The following is a 15,724-nucleotide window of genomic DNA, read 5'->3' on the forward strand; positions in this document are numbered from 1 at the left end:
GTCTCGTACTAGGAGATAAATTAATTATAGTTAAGATAGGTTGAAGCTGTCAAATAGCGAAATAGGGGAAATTTTGAATAACAACCTGTACTTATTGGCTAGACCAAAAATTCTTAAAATTTTATCATAAGAAGAGATATGAGTCTAGTTTCTAGGAAAATTAACGGATATTAATTTGAAGTTTCGTAGCTCGAGTTATGAATAATTTATCGACTATGACTCGAGTAGACAGCTTGACTAGAATATGAATAAAAGCATAAATATAGTTGTTTTACCTAAGGAAACATGTTATTATAATGCTTATTATTTTCATATGGACTTACTAAGCGTAAATCTTACTCCCTCTTTCCATCTTTTTAGTTTTGACAGGTCAGATCGGGGTTGGAGATCGTTGGAGGCAGTATCACACTATCGAGCCTTTACCCTTGGAGTATTGACATGTATATGTTCAAGGTGTTCAAGTGAGTGGCATGTGTAGGGACTTAGTTTTTCTATGATCGATGTTATTGTGATTAGCCAAATGTATTGGCTTATAATGATTTGTTGTATGTAGCCATGAGATGTGGCTTATAATGATTATGGCTTATAAGCCTATTCATCCATGATATGTGTAAATGTCTTGTGATGGGGATTTGTAATTATGTTTGTTCATTATGTAAGAAGTATATGGCATATATACATAGTGAATGCCTTAGGACCATTCGAGGTGGTCATGGCCATGGAATAAATGTGTGATAAGGTAATAAGTTGTAATTCCTTGAACATGGATGTTTACTTTATAAGTTAGTAAACATAGTATAATGGTATAAGGAGTAGAAAGGGGTGACTTTGTAACGCCCCAATTTTCGGGAATTCTGTGAATGTTGGCATAGGTTTAATTATGTTAGTGGGCCTCTAGAAGGCCCAAGCTTAAGATAGAACCCGGCAATTTTAGTTAATTTTTGTTCCATAAGAAAAATAGGGTGAAATTATGAAATAGAACCTATGTGAAAATGTTTGAAAATGCTATAGGCTAAATTGAAGTGGCCAAATAAATAGGAGTGCAAAATAGGAGGATTTCCATGACAAACCTCCCATTTTACATGAAGTGGCCATCCATCATGTTGTTGTAGACAATATGAGCACTTGGTATCCATAATTCATGGTACAAATTGATAATGGGTTAGGTAAATGTTCCATGATAATGGATTAGGTAAATATTACATGATAATGGGTTAGGTAAATGTTCTATGATAATGGTTTAGGTAAATGTTCCATGATGGGCATTTCATGACGTTTGTATTAAAGAATTAAATGGATGAAATATAAAATTTTATTAAAAGAAAAAGGGGTGAAAAGAACAAAGTTTTGTCCATCTTTGTTCATCATAGCCGAAAGTTAGAGAAGAGAAAGGAGAGGAGAAAGGAGAGGAGAAAGCTCTTGAATGTTCGGTCACTTGGAGAAGAAAATTGAAGGTAAGTTCATGGTAGTTTGCTTCTATCTTGATGTTCATGAGTTCTTCTTGATTCTACCTTAACTCTTGAAGCATATTTTGGTTTTTAGTTGTGTTGTGAGCATTTAGTCATGAATTAAAATGAAGGAAATGGTTGTTGTTTCATGTTCTTTTGATGAAAAATGGAAGATAGGTGAAGTTGAGCCAAACAAATGAGCATGCATGTGCTTTAGATGCTAAAGGAAAAAAAAATCGGTTAACATGTTGTGCTTTAAAATGATGAAATGGAGATTATACTTAAGTAAAATCATAGATATGTGATGATTGATTGGTGATATACATGTTTAAATAACAAGCATGCAAGTTAGGTGTGAAAGAGTGGTTTGGTAATAAATCTGCATGGGACAGCAGCAATAACGTGACTTTGGAAAATCACCATAAATTGTGGGAGATGAGTTAGAAGCTGCATAAATTATTTAATTAAAGCTTAATGATTCTAGTTTCAAATGGAATAAACGAGAACATATTTTGAATTCTGTACAATGAGAAATTTGATTCGTAATGAAGAGTGGCTAGATTAGTCAAACAGTGAAACATGGGAAACTTTAAGAAAAATCTGGTATTGATTGGCCATACCAAAAATTCTGAAAATTTTATGGATAGAAGATATATGAGTCTATTTTCAGGGAAAATTAACGGCACTTGATTTGGAGTTTCGTAGCTCCAGTTATAAATAATTTAGTGACTGTTGCTCAAGAAGACAGCTTGCAGTGAAATTATGATTATGTGGTAAACATTGACAAAAATTTGTTAATGAGTTGCTTATTGATTTCTTATAAGTTTACTCTGATCTGTAGGTGTGGTTGGCCGAATATTGTAAAGGGTTAATACGTAGTTCGTATTTGAATAGTTAGATTAACGTGTTAGTAATCCAATTGTAGGCGGTTCGTGTGTGGATCTCGTCAGCATATCTTCGCAAACAGGTGTGTAACTGACACCCTCTCATAGACTAGATTGGCAAAACCCGAAAAGCCGAAATGCCGAAAAGTCGGTATTTTTGGAATTTGCGAGTGTGCGAATGCTCGTAAGATAGTTGGGTTTGTATATTTGGTAATCTAAATTAATAAACTGCAGTACGCGCGATTTCGTACATTTTGATAATTTAGGCTTAATGGGCCAAAGATCGGGTTCATGGGCCAACGGGCCCAATTCGGTAAGTATGCGCGGTAAGTGTTTTGATAGTACGTAAATAGTTAGGATATGCATGAAAATCCTAAAAGCAGCTAAATTACTATAATACCCCTATGCATGGAAAATTACTGTTATACCCCTAGGTGCAAAATTACCGTTATACCTTTAGGGTTAATTTTGACTGAAAAGCATGACGATCTGATTCTGTATGATGTATGCCATGATTATATATTTGTTGCATGGGGACATGGGTTATATTATGGAGGAAGCGTCCTGGTGGCTATGCCACAATTATCTGATTTGGTGGCTCTGCCACATATATCTGTCCTGGTGGCTATGCCACAATTATCTGATCTAGTGGCTCTGCCACATATATCTGTTCTGGTGGCTCTGCCACAATATCTGTATCTGGTGACTTCGTCACAATATCTGGCAGCCTCGCTGCGATTTCTATGGTGTGTAGCGGTTGGGTGGGTCGAGTAGTCTACCCACATGGTGTAAGGCTGGTACGGGGGTGTTATGGATGAATCTGGGTTAGGTTTCTGCATAAACATGTAATATCTATTCTGTTCTGTTATGGGCCTATAGGCTTTATTCTGAATTTCTGTTCTGGGCTAAGGCCAACTTATTCTGTTTCTGTGGGTTGAGCTGATTTAGACTATGGTTGGGTTATTTTATACACTGAGTTTCCCAAAACTCACCCCTTTTATTTTCATCCACGCAGGTAATCCCCAACCATAGTGGGCTTGGAGCTGTGAGGGAATTCAGAGTGGCCACCCGTTCTGAAAGTTTGATTTTCTTCTGGTGAACTGGACATCCTTTTATTTACGTTTGAAGTTTTGGGTTTTTAAATGTAATAAGGCCGCTTAATTATTTTTGATGGTTTTAATATGTATTATTAAGATAGGTATTACTTATTTTAACTGTTGAAATTGGATAGCTTTAGGGCACGTTTTCAAAAACAGCAATTGATTTCAAAATAACACGACAACGAGCAAAGCTTCTACAATGAAAGTATTTTCCAAAATTAATAACTTTTCCTAAAAATGACTTAATCAAATCAGTTTCCTAGAAATATCCATGACGTTAAGGTGTGGCAATGGCGGTATGCATGTCTAGGATTGGATTCGAAGGGAGCTTGGTACTTAAGCAGTCCGATGGACTCACCACCTCTTTTTCGGTTTCCTACCTGGTGCACAGCTTCCATTCACTTTAACCTATAATTAAATTATCTTTTAAAACACTAAGTAAGTTTTTCTGGATCAACAATATAAAATGTTTTGAATGCTTCGATGTGGCATGTTGGATCCGGCCATAATGTCTGGGCCGGGTTTGGGGTGTTACAGACTTAAGGCTTGAAAAATAGCCTATTAGGGTCCACATGGTTGGATACACGGGCGTGTGTCTAGGCCATGTGTGACACATGGTTCCCTCCCATGGGTGTGTGTTATGGTCGTGTGTCCCCTGCACTTAAAATTTTAAGTTAGTACAAGACACGGGTAGGACACAGGGGCGTGTACCATAGCCGTGTCCCAAAGACAGTGTTGCCCACAGGCTAAGGGCATGGGTGTGCCCCAAGTCACACGAACGTGTGAGTCCAACGGCCCACCTACACGGGCGTGTGACACTCCAAAGCTAGAAATTTATTAGGTTGCCCAAAGTTTACCGAATGTTTTCGATTTTGTCCCGAACCACCTTAATGTATGTTATAGGCCTTAATGGCCTATATAAGGGACGATATGCATATGTTCTAGAAGTTTTAAATTTTGGGCAAAATTTAGTGACCCGGTTTTGTATATTTATGAATGTTTAATTCTGGTAATGCCTCGAGCCCTGTTCCGGTGTTGGATACGGGTGAGGGGTGTTACACTTTTCCCTCTCTTAGGCTCACAATTTCCACTAACTCTTTGTGAGGTAGGATTTGTTTCTCATCTTGTTCTGCCATCCTCAACAAATCAGGGGATAGGTTACAGTTTCGGTCATCTTCAAAATCCTAAGAATCCTCCGTACACATATCTTGCTCAAAAGGAAACTCTGAGTCAGTAGCCACATTGCTCATATCATTGAAATCTGGAGACCTGTTATAGGGATGAAGAAAAATCTAAGAATATGTATTTGTGTGGTATGAACATGAATGAAGTGGAAAGAATAAAAGAATATTTGCTCAAGATAAAACGCAAAAATGCATTTTTTATTGAAATAATGATATTTGGACATATGCCTATTTCATAAAAGAATTCTTATTGCCCCTAGGCCTAGAGCAATAAGCTTGTTTTGAACATTACTTTGAGTGAATTCTAAAAGTTACAGAGATCTCCTCCGCGGTCCAATTGTTCAAAACACTTCCAGGGACGTAAGGGCGATATCCAGATAAATTTCCCTCTTCAGTTTTTCCTTCAGATATGGCATTAATGCTCAAACTTCCCAACATTTCTTCTGCCATTTTCTTTTTCATCATCCTCTGTTCAAGATAGATAGTTCCTCCCGACACAAATGTTCTGGATAAATGAGGAAAGGTCTTTGGTTCCCATTTGACCTCCTCACCGCACAGACGCGCTCTTCTTCTTTCTTGCTTTTTCTCCAGCTCTTTTCTTTTTTTGCTTCACATCTGGCTTAAATCCTAAGTCAAAGCGGTCTCGTTTTTCTTTTAGCATTGGTACCTCAATCCTTCCTTGGAGGCATCTTCCAAGCTCTCTCCCTAGTAAGGCTCCTTTTTCGACTGTCAATTGCAGGCCAATATTTGTAGTTTTGGATATTTTGGGCATTGGGATCTTGTTCCCTTCGACAATGAATGTAGCATTGAAAAATTCTAGTGATCGAAAGGAACACTCTATCACCTCATCGTCTACACCTATGTACAATGCGTCACTGGTAACAGATGCAATGATATCTTCTTCTGTGTTTATCGTTACCAATCTACCCTCAATTACCAACTTCAACTTTTGGTGTAGTGACGAATGTATTGCTCCAGCTTAGTGAATCCACGGCCTTTCCAATAGGTAGTTGTATGAAGGCTTGATGTCCATAACCAAGAAGTCCACCTCATATGTGCTTGGGCCAATCAAGAGAGGTATCTCAATTCTTCCCATCACTTTTCTTTCAGTACCGTCGAATGCTCTCACTATGTTTTGACATGTCTTCATGTAAGAACCATCCACTGGCAACCTATTTAGCGTGGACAAGGGCAGGACATTCAATGCTGATCCATTATCAATCAGTACCCCCGACAACGTGTATCCTTAGCAGCGAGTAGTGATGTGCAGAGCCTTTGTAGATTCCATACCTCCCGTGGTATTTCGTCATCATTAAAGAAAATAAAATTATCAGCCCTGATGTTATTCACCAAACAATCGAGCTTGTTGATAGAGATATAATCCGCAACATATGTTTCATTTAACACTTTCATCAATGCACTGCGGTGTGTCTCTGAGCTCAAGAGTGAGGCTAGTACCGATATGTGAGCTGGTTGTTTGTACAATTATTCCATAACGCTGTACTCGCTGTGCTTCAGGAAATTTAAGAATTCTTTAGCCTTTTTCTCAGTCACAGACTCATTGATAGGTGATTCAAGTATGATTTTCTTCTCCTTTTTTTGTTCAACAACCACGAATTTTCCATTAATTGGTTCTGCCTTTGTGTCCGGGGTATAACTTCTTCCACTACATGTATAGAAACCTTTTTCTTGTCCTTTCTCTAAAGTGTCAACTGGGTTCTTCTCTCCCGGGATTATCACGTTACAGTCATAGTTCTAAGGCACACTCTTGCTATCTTTATAAGGGAAAGCAACGGGCTTCTGGATTATGACCTTTGGCGCAATTGGTGCTCCGACTTCACTGATTCTTGGCTGTAATATGATTACTACTGGGTGACTGACCCCATGGACTTTGTTGGTTGTCCCTTCTTCCGACGCGCACACATCATTTCCTTCCGGCCTCTCAGTATACTCAAATAATTCAAGCTCCTTATTTTTTATCAGATCCTGTACCAGCGCCCTGAATCCATTGCACTTTTGGATCTCATGACCCTCTCTGTTGTGGAATTCACAGTAGTACTTTGCTCATTCATGCTTCTCCCTTAAATCTTGTGTGACTAAACCTTCTTCTATCATCTTCTTCTAAACCCATTTCAACGGAGTCTTTACCTCTAATACATCCATCTTGGTTCTCTTTCCTCCATTTTCAATTATCACGTTTACCCTTTTTTTTGAATGACTGGGTAACAGATTCCCTGCTACATTAGGTCTTTTGGGATCATCGAACTTTACAATGCCCATCTTTATGAACCTTTCGACTACCTTTTTTAAGTCGGTGGCAGTTCTCAATCGTGTGTCCTGGGATTCCTACATGGTATCCGCATTGAGCATTTGTGTTATACCACTTAGGGAATAGAGGTTGCATGGGTTTCAGGTAGAATGGGGACACCACATGCGCATCGAATAGGTTCTGGTAAAGCTCCCTATACGTCATTGGGATCGGCGTGAACTGAACTCTTTCCGTGTTAGGTCTTGGGTTGGAATCTTGTCTTGCGGAGCCTTGATGTCTAGTAGTCGCTGCCCTCGGCTAACTCACTGTGACTGGCTTGGAATAACCCTTATTGTATACGCTCGCATTGTTCACCTCATTTTCTTTCCTTCTCAAGGCTGATCTCTTGGCACTTTCCCCCGCTTCAATCTTCTTGCATCTTATCGTTTTTTCTATCATCTCTCCAGACATTACTATGTCCGAGAAGCTCTTAGTGGCACTTCCCAACATGTGGTGAATAAATGGGGCCTTTAGGGTAATGATAAAGAGCATGGTCGTTTCCTTCTCTAAGAGAGGTGGTTGGACTTGCATTGCTATCTCCCTCCATCGTTGGGCGTACTGCCTGAAGCTCTCATTAGGTTTCTTTTCCATGTTTTGTAGTGTAATTCTATCGAGTGCTATGTCTATCACGTGACCGTATTGTTTCATGAAAACTTGAGCCAAGTCCTTCCATGAACCAATTTGGGCACGACTTAGCTGGTTATACCATTTGGTCACAGACCCGGTCAGACTGTCTTGGAAATAGTGAATTAATAGCTGATCATTGTTAACGTATCCTGTCATCCTTCGACAGAACATCGTGATGTGAGCTTCGAGGCAACTAGTCCCGCTGTACTTTTCGAGCTCCAGAGCTTTAAATTTTGGTGGGAGGATCAAATCTGGGACCAAGCTTAAATCTTTGGCGTCAATCCCGCAATGGTAGTCAACGGTCTCCATTGCTTTGAATTTTTCTTCAAGCCATTTGCACCGGTCATCGAGTTGTTTTGCCAGATCTACTCTTGCCTTTTCTATTTCTGCCATATCATCAAGGTTCGGGACAACTGAATTAGTTGGATTATCCTCAGGATTAGAGCCCGAGCCTGTAAGAAAGTTCATCGGTGCCGAGGCACTAGCCTGATATTGCTGGGGCCTGATAGTGATGAGTACCACTCGTGGGTACACCTCCGGATATGTCTGGTCATTGACAGGAGTAAAACCAGGGGATAGACAGGGTCTTCATTATCGTTCCCTGAGTTGATTGCAGTGCTCTTCCATTTTTCACGTTCTTTAACTAGCAACTACGCCAACTGACCTATCATATTATTTTGGGACTCTTGCAATTGTTCCCTCATGTCCTGTTGGATTCTAGCTAATTGCTCTTGCATCTGTGTTTGTAATTGCTCTTGCATATCCCTTTGCATTTGTTCTAATCTTTCTAACCGCTGATCCATTGCTTTGGTTTTGCGACGGGTATTGTAGCGGCATTCGGTTGGTTGATTCTTGTTGATTTCTAAATTAACTGAAATAATTTTGTTTAGTCAGGGTCTTTTTTGTGAAATTTAATGCATATGATGAAATGTAATGCAAATGAATGAAATGAATGCAAAAAGATGTGTTGATTCTGATTCAATTTCATTAGAAAAACTTTACTAGAAGAAAATTTTCTTTACATAGAGTGGATAATTACATATACGACTTTGCTCTAATGCCCAAAGCCTTAACCTTCCTAAGAAGCCAAGATAAGTTTTGGCCTTGATCTGATTTCGACTCGTACTTTAAGCTTAATACATCAGCCTGAACTGCCAAGGTTTGCAAATGATCGGCTACCTCCCGAACCTGAGCCACAGCTTCACCCATGACATAATCTCTATCTCTGATCTGGTCTTGAGAGCGGTGAAGCTATTCCCTGCAAAGGTCGTTGTTTCCCTCAAGAAGTTCCACTCGAATTTTGCTATCTCATAGTGTAGTCTCAAGTTCCTCTACTTTCCCTTTCAACTCTTCGATCCTGCTTAGACTGGCCTTCAACTTAATTAAGGAGTTACGGCTACAATGCTGATGTAGTGATTTTTCCAATTTAGCCACCCGAGCTCGTAACCTCTCTCTTTCGCTTTGGACCTCCAAAAAACTCTTCTTTAGGGCATCCTCTCGCGCTTGGGCATCTTGAAACTTTTTCTCCCAATGATCGGCTCTAGGCTTTTCTTCTTTAATTTTTTGACGCCACTGCTCTGACGTTTTATCTAAACCAACAGTTCTTATTGACATACACAGCTTTTTGTAATCAATTTTCAGACTATATAAATCTTCCTCGGCCTTGTTTTTTCCCTTCTTCAATTTCTCGGTCTCTAGCTTGTGGATATCGACGTCTAATCCCAACTTCATCTTCTCTTCTTCTAACTGCTCTATCTTCTTTCCCAATTCCGAGCTCATTTTCTCAAAGTCTTGCTTGATGATCTCTAACTCAGACGGGATGACTCGTAAATGCTCCTCTATCGGTCAAGTGTTCCCTTGATTCAGCCTAAGGATATTGTCGTTGACTCTCCTACCCCACCACCATTCATACTCGGGGGTTGTCATCGGGCCCGTGGTGAATCTTTTCATTCTTCGGGTTTGGTTCCAAGCATATGATATCTCATGAACCCTTTTCTTATAATTGTCACCTTTGTAAAAGAACTCACATTAAGCCAACCCTTGTTCACCGGTATAAATTGCCTCGATCGATTCTGCCTTAACACAAGTAGTGGAGTGTATCCAATGGCTCCCCATATTACAAGTAGAGAGACCCAGTCAAAATCACCACACCGATATAAGATCTCGTCGGGGATCAATCATGGAGCCCTCTATTCAACATCTTAGTCTTGCAAATTCTGGAGAATAGCTATCCACTTCTCTTCTAAGATGTCGTTTCGCCTCGGCGTAGCCACTAATTCTCTTAATGGGGAATGGTCCTTAGAGAAAACTCGATAGGAGACCTTTTTCTACTTTCCAAAAGTGGTTGTGGAACCAAGCCAGCAATAACTGTGCACATCCTACGAATATTCCTTCCCCCGCCCTCCGACAAACGTTCAAGGATCGAAAAGTTTCTGCTAGGATTGCCGGGACGGGTGTGGTCCCTTTATCAAGTCGATCAAATAAGTCTAATACGGCTTCATCTACATATCCTAATGCCTTGGGAAAGATGATCAAACCGTAGATGCTCAAGGCAAAAATGTCAACCCTCTTCTTCATATCCAGGTGTGCTAGGATCAAGTCCCTCAAATTCCTCCAAGGAATACACTTACTATCCCCTTTCTACTTGATCTGGGCTACAACCCATTGTTCGCTCATCCCCGTGATACTCATCAATTTCTTCAAAAAATTCGGGATGTTAACAGGTCTTGAATAGGCCCTGTCGGCCTGAATCTTTGAGAAATGAAGTAAAGTCATGTACTCCTCCACAGTAGGTACCAAATCGACTCTTTCGAAAGTGAAGCAACTATAGGCGGGATTCTAAAACTGTGCAGGGCTCGAAACAGGTACTTGTCCACCTTTACATCGAGCAGATAGGGTAGGTCATCGTAATTACAGTAAAAGAGTTGCTTGATCTCGTCGTTCCAACTATTCCATATCTCTTTTAGCTCTTGCAGGTCATTCTGAGTCACACTGATACGAGTGAAATCCCACAACTCTGATTCATATCCCTCGGTCAAATTATCTCATTTCTCTTGTTGCATCCTCTCGAACCATACTCGGACAACCGTGTTATCCTCCACTCTATCAAGAAACCCTTTTTCCATGCTAAGCTTTTCTATCTAGTAACCGAATGTAAATCAACATCTTTTTTATGATGAGATGCCATGCAATAATAGCAAAACACAGCAAGTCAGTATTATGTACAAAAAATAGAACTCAAAGCAAACAGGAAATAATCAAGCACTTATTCGGGTAATCACTAGGGTTCGGCGTGGTTCTAGCTAGGGTAGGCTCTTAGGGCTTATTATATGTGGTTTGGTTCTAGAGTAAAGGTATCTGAACCAGCAGATTCTTCGATCCTCACCCATTGTAGGTTCATACGGATCGAGTTCAGTTCAAGGGAATACATTTCCTTATGGCTATATGGAGATAAAAATCTCACGAAGGCACAGGTACGGATGTATCCCGAAAGTGATCCACTATCCTATACAGAGGTGAAGACCTCACGAAGAAATAGTTTCTCACTCTCATTTAAAAGGGTAAAATTGACCAATAATGCAATATGATGCGCAAATGTATACTAAGAGACTCAAACCAAAAGCCAATTATATATAAAGAGAAAAACCACAAAGATGAAGTGCAATGAAATGATCGTAAGTTTAAAACAAATTTTCAAAGTTCGACAAAGGATAAAAATTAATCAATTTATGGCTCGACTCTCAAAGTCCCCAATGGAGTCACCAAGCTGTCGAAACTATTTTTTTGAGAAAGGAATCGACTTTGTTTGAAAATTAAAACGGGAGTCGACACCGATCTTTATTAGGTGTGATCGGATCACCTTTGTTTTAATAAAACATTTTAGTTTACTAAAATGGTGTTTTTGATCTACGAAACTCGAAAGAACAGGTTCGGGAGTCGATTACGTACGAGGAAGGATTAGTACCCTCGTCACGCCCAAAATTGGTACCGAATTATTAGTTAGTGTCTTAATGTCAAAAGTTGAAAATTGAGAACGGAATTAAAATATGATCTTTTTTTTATTAACATCGATTTTTTTAAAAAAATGCTTCAATTAGATCAAAATGATTGCTAAAGATTTCCTCGTATCGAGATATCAGAGTATCAAATCCCGTAAGTTAGGACACGATACCATGAACTCCCGAGCACAAGTTTGTTTTTAATTTTCATTGGAATTCCATGTATTTTAAAACTTCAAAGGATGGTTGGCCATTTAGGATCAACGAGAAAACCGAAACCCCGTAAGTTAGGGCACAATTCCATGATATTCCAAAACGCGAAACATTGCCTTATTTTGAAATTTTTGTTTTTGAATAATAGCGAATATGATATTTAAACGACGTACATTGTTTGTTTGGATTAAGATAAAACGATTTATTGAATAAATATGTCGGTATTAAATTCATGATGCGATGACACAAAAATAAAAATATAGTAATGAGCATGGACAATAGTACATGAACATAACATTGTACGAATGAACAATAACAATACGAAAATACGAAATAAACGAATTAAAATACACACAATGGCAACAACCATACAGCATATATCATTTCAATATTCACATAAAAAAACGAAATAAATCATATGAAACAATTTAAAATAAACAATACTATTCAAAATAAGTAATATATATAAAAAAATTCAAAATAAAAAAAAATAGTTTAAAATAAACAATATGAAACCTTTTTTAAAAATAAAAAAAACATAAATAACATATAAAACAGTTTACTAAGTAACCTATAAAAATGTAAAATGGATAATATATACAAAAGTTTAAAATAGATAATAGATATATATAAAAAAATAACTAAAAAAGGTTTTTTTTAAAAAAATTAACGAATTTTAGAATCATATAAAACAGTTTAGACTAACTAATATATATAAAGTTTAAAATAGATAATATATATAATAACTTAAAATAATATATAATAAGTTTAAAATAAACAATGTGTAAAAGAAATTCAAAATAAATAGTATATAAAAATACAAAACAGTTTAATACAAAATAATTTTTAAAAATAAAATTAATAAGTAAATAATAATAAAACGGTTTTTGAAAAAGAAATAAATAAACAAATTAACAAGCTAAGGATGAGATTAAAATCGAGTAAAAATCAGGGTATAAATCGTAAAAAGAAATAAAAGTTGCTAAGGACTATATTAGAATGCGCGCGAGAGAACAAGGATCGAAAGAGCAAATGTCCCAAACCCTTTGTACGCAGCGTTCCAAGGGTCTGTTTCTTCGAATGGTCGGATGACCAAAATGAACAGAGGCAAAATTCTGGGGCAAAAATCGAAATAAAAAAGTAAAACGGGACCACATTGAAACGCGCTAAGAAAGCGGAGGGATCCAATGCGCAAATAGACCATTAGGTCAAAATGCGAGGATCCTCCGCTGGGTACGGGTCAGGTTGTGCGTCCCCCCCTAAACGACGTCATTTTGAGATGTGGGGGGGTTTGCAAAATGGCGACGTTTTGCTAGGCTATTTAAGCCAAAATTTTTTATTTCCCTTTCATTTCAGCCCCCATTTAAAAAAAAAACAGAGAGCCTCCTTGCTCTCTCTCCCTCTCCCTTTCTCCTTTGCGGCTAGGGTTTTGAAACCCATCATCGCCTCCGTTGTCACGGCGCCACCACGGACGGTGGTTGGGCGGTGCTAGCCGGGCTTTCTAGCTCATGTTTAAGCCATTCAAGGGCCACAATTTTTTCAGCCTAAAAACGAGAGAAGGAGGTCCTTTTACCCCTTTTTTGGAATCGACTCCGTCGACAGAGATGAGGATCCGACGGCGCGACTCTGGGGCGGTCCAGGTAAGTGTTTCCTTCCTGTTTTTTATTTTGTGTTTAAAATTGATTTTATAAATAAAAAATAAAAAGATAAAAAATAAAATGAAATAAAAAAAGACGCAAAGAACACGATAAACAGAATAAAAAATCAACTTTTTCGAGCTTTTGTTCTGCTTTTTTGATTAATGGTGTGTGTAAAAAAATTACAAAGAGGATCCTCAGGCTTTTAAAGCTGAATTACAACCCTTTACCTCCATTTTTTTTTTGTCGTTTTGCTATTATGCCTTGTATTAATTTCTCTCTACAGGTGTAGAGGCGTGGAAACCGATGGTGGCGTGCGGGGAAGGCTCTGCGCGAGGTGGCCAATGGTTGGCCTAGCATGCGGCGGCTGGAGGCTTGGTAGCTAGGGTTGCTGCTGTTCTCTTTGTAATGGGCTAGGGTTAGAATTGGACTTGGGTAGTTTGTGTTTGTATTTGGTTTTGAAATTTGAGTTGGTTTGGGTTTGTATTTGGTTTTGAAATGGGTCTTATGTTGTTGCGCCATACATATGTTGTAAATGGACTTAAAGAACAATTGGGCTTTCATTATTCATTTGAGTTTAATTTTGTTTTTTTGACCTAGGCCGAAATTGGCTATTACACTAATTATTTTAAAAAATATTAATAAATCATTTATTATTATTGAAATAAACATAACATATTATGTCTTATTATTGAAATAAATTATTAGCAATTTGCGTTTTTATTAAAACATTACGAATGATTTTATAAATTTTTAAAAAATAAATATAATACATTATAATTAAGAATCATAGAAAAATTAGTTAATACTTATATTTTTTTTATGTAATAAAGTTTATAGTTAATATTTGTAGTGAAAACATAATATATTTAATCCATAATTGTCACATTACACGACAAACGTCATCGAACAAAAAGAGACGAACACTAATGACCAAAGGGCCGGTGCAAACCATGAGTCCATAATCATCCCCACCTACCCCTCTTATTAATCATCCTCATTATCACCATGATAATTATTATTATTCTAACTAAAACGCATCAAATGCTAGAGCTAGACTTCCTATGACGACGATCATCGGGAACCTCCGAGGGACAATAGTTTCTAATGGCGGTGAGATCATAAGGTGGGGCATCGAGCGCCAACCACTGCTCCACCGTGAACTGCTGCTGGCTACAAGGTTTATGGACGCCAGTCATGGTAACTTCCACATAGTTACAGTACCATCCATGGTGCTCACCCGAACCATCGGAGGTCAAGTTCATGGCACAAAGAGGGGCATCCAAGCAACGTCCCCTACTTGAGAAAATGTCCAAATTACCCCTCTCGAAATAGTTGTATCCTGGCCCCATTAACCCACCCCACGCTTCGATGTTGCTGATCTCCACTGAGTAGGCATTGGCATCGTAGAGCCGTAGGCCGATGATGGAGTCGGTTCCGCCTTTGATGATGGATCCCGTCCTTATGTAGACCGAGTAAACGCAATCTTCACCGTCCTACAAGCAAGAAAAAAGAGAAAGATCGAGAGGTTAGAGTTGGAGATAGAGAGGAGATTATGGGGGATGTTGAGGGCTACTTACTGAAAAAACGACGGAGGAAAAAGAAAGGAGGAGAAAGGAGAGGACTAACTGAGTTGGGATCGCCATTGGGTTTAACGTTTTGAGGCTCTCGCATTAGAGAAATTTACATAGAGTGTCGTATAAATATGCAATTTCTTTGGGAAGGTACCTGAATTTTTTACAACCTTTCAATTTTCTTTGAGGATACACGTGGATTATAAATACCACGACTAATTAATTTTTAAAATTTAAAATTTATAAAATTTATTAAAAATAAAAAAATAAAAAAATATATTTTTTAATATTTTTAAATTAAAAAATTAATTAATTAATGATATGAAATGTAAATAGATTATATGGATGTCAATTTAATAAAGTTTATCGAATTTAATTTTCAAAAAATTAATCGAATTTAAATTTTTGTATTTGAAATAATTTGAGAATAAACTTAAAATCTAAAACAACTAAAAAGTTAAATAAAAGGCAATTTTTTTTTTATAAACTTAAAAGATGAAATACGTTATTAGACCTTTATTTAATGTACCGTCCTATATTATTTTTAGTTGCTGAAGGTACTGTGGTGAATTACATTAACAAAAACAAAAATAAAAGCACTAGAAGAATGAATACAAGTGCTGAAAATATTTATTCATTTATTTTACTTTTGATAATTTAGTAGAAAATATTTGGATCAAGTATGAAATTGATGTAAATTCAAATTTTGAATTAATTCTATTACAAATGTAATAATACTGAATTCACATAT

The 15,724-nt window shown here is 37.7% G+C and overlaps 1 protein-coding gene across 2 annotated transcripts; it reads right to left on the reverse strand.

Moving 5' to 3' along the window:
• Window positions 1–14,245: 14,245 nt before the first annotated feature.
• LOC107945525 (PLAT domain-containing protein 3) lies at window positions 14,246–15,148 on the reverse strand. 2 transcript variants are annotated; one of them, XM_016879578.2, is made up of 2 exons: window positions 15,029–15,148; window positions 14,246–14,895 (listed from the first exon to the last, which is right to left on the reverse strand). In XM_016879578.2, the coding sequence occupies exons 1-2, from the start codon at window positions 15,071–15,073 to the stop codon at window positions 14,440–14,442; spliced, it is 501 nt and encodes a 166-aa protein (XP_016735067.2). In that variant the 5' UTR covers window positions 15,074–15,148; the 3' UTR covers window positions 14,246–14,439. The 2 variants fall into 2 exon arrangements, with proteins under 2 accessions (XP_016735067.2, XP_016735066.2); XM_016879577.2 differs by having other exon boundaries at window positions 14,980–15,148.
• Window positions 15,149–15,724: the final 576 nt, after the last annotated feature.

Source organism: Gossypium hirsutum, chromosome A12 (assembly GCF_007990345.1).
Source record: "Gossypium hirsutum isolate 1008001.06 chromosome A12, Gossypium_hirsutum_v2.1, whole genome shotgun sequence".
In the NCBI taxonomy this organism is placed as follows: Eukaryota; Viridiplantae; Streptophyta; class Magnoliopsida; order Malvales; family Malvaceae; genus Gossypium; species Gossypium hirsutum.